The sequence below is a fragment of the Empidonax traillii genome, unplaced genomic scaffold, assembly GCF_003031625.1.
Source record: "Empidonax traillii isolate 1590-97213 ecotype Southwest subspecies unplaced genomic scaffold, ASM303162v1 scaffold2493:size23176, whole genome shotgun sequence".
Taxonomy (NCBI): Eukaryota; Metazoa; Chordata; class Aves; order Passeriformes; family Tyrannidae; genus Empidonax; species Empidonax traillii.
In genome coordinates, this window is record NW_020957686.1 from 8,349 (window position 1) to 9,224 (window position 876).

At 48.6% G+C, this 876-nt stretch overlaps 1 protein-coding gene across 1 annotated transcript; it reads right to left on the reverse strand.

Annotated features, from left to right (window-relative positions):
• Window positions 1–5: 5 nt before the first annotated feature.
• Window positions 6–626, reverse strand: LOC114071981 (olfactory receptor 6F1-like; the record flags this gene model as incomplete). The annotated part of the gene is made up of 1 exon (XM_027909885.1): window positions 6–626. A coding segment is annotated over exon 1 (525 nt), but the record flags the coding sequence as incomplete, so codon positions are not given.
• Window positions 627–876: the final 250 nt, after the last annotated feature.

An 876-nucleotide genomic window follows, 5' to 3' on the forward strand; every position in this document is an offset into this window, starting at 1 on the left:
TGGGGGATCCTGTTGGAGCCACAGAAGGACAGCTGAGACAGGAAGAGCGGGTGGCAGCTCAGGAGGGTGAAGCCGATGACCCAGGCAGCAACAACCAGGCCGAGGCAGAGCTGAGGCTGCATGGTGGCAGCGTAGTGCAGGGGTTGGCAGATGGCAACACAGCGGTCAAAGGACATGACAACGAGCAGGACCAACTCTGTGCCACCCAGGGCAAAATAGAAATAGGATTGGGCAAAGCAGCTGCTCAGGGAGATGGTTTTCTGATCAGAACTCAGGATGGCAAACAATTTGATACTTGTGGAGGATGTAAAGCAGATTTCCAGGAAGGCCAGGTTGCTAATGAAAAAGAACATGGGGGTTTGCAGGTGGTGATCCACACGCACGAGGAAAATGATGATTGCATTCCCTGTCAATGTTGTCAGGTACATGAGCAGAAGGATCAGAGAGAGAAGCAGCTGCAGCCTTTGATCAAGCTCTGGGAAACCCTCAAGGATGAACTCAGATACTGCTGTTTCATTTGCTGCTCCCATGCTGAATTTCAGTTCCTCCTGCTGAGACAGGAACGTGGCAAAACCCAGGGTGATAATTTCACAGTCTGGACAAAATGTTCTATCCTTCCCTCTCTGCTCCTTTCTTTTCCTGCAATCTTTCTGTATAGCACAGAGATTGTCCTTCAGGCAATTCTCACCCCCTGATGTTTTGTTTCACATTTCACTTGGAGTACTCAGGGATTTTGTTGTAATTTCTTTTTTTCTTGTTTTTCTTTCACCAGAACAGAGGATTCTAAAGAGGCTGTTGGCCATTTCGCCCCATTCCTGGGAAATTCCAAGCTCACTCACACCTATTGCAAACATCTGTCACACCTCTGTGCCAAAC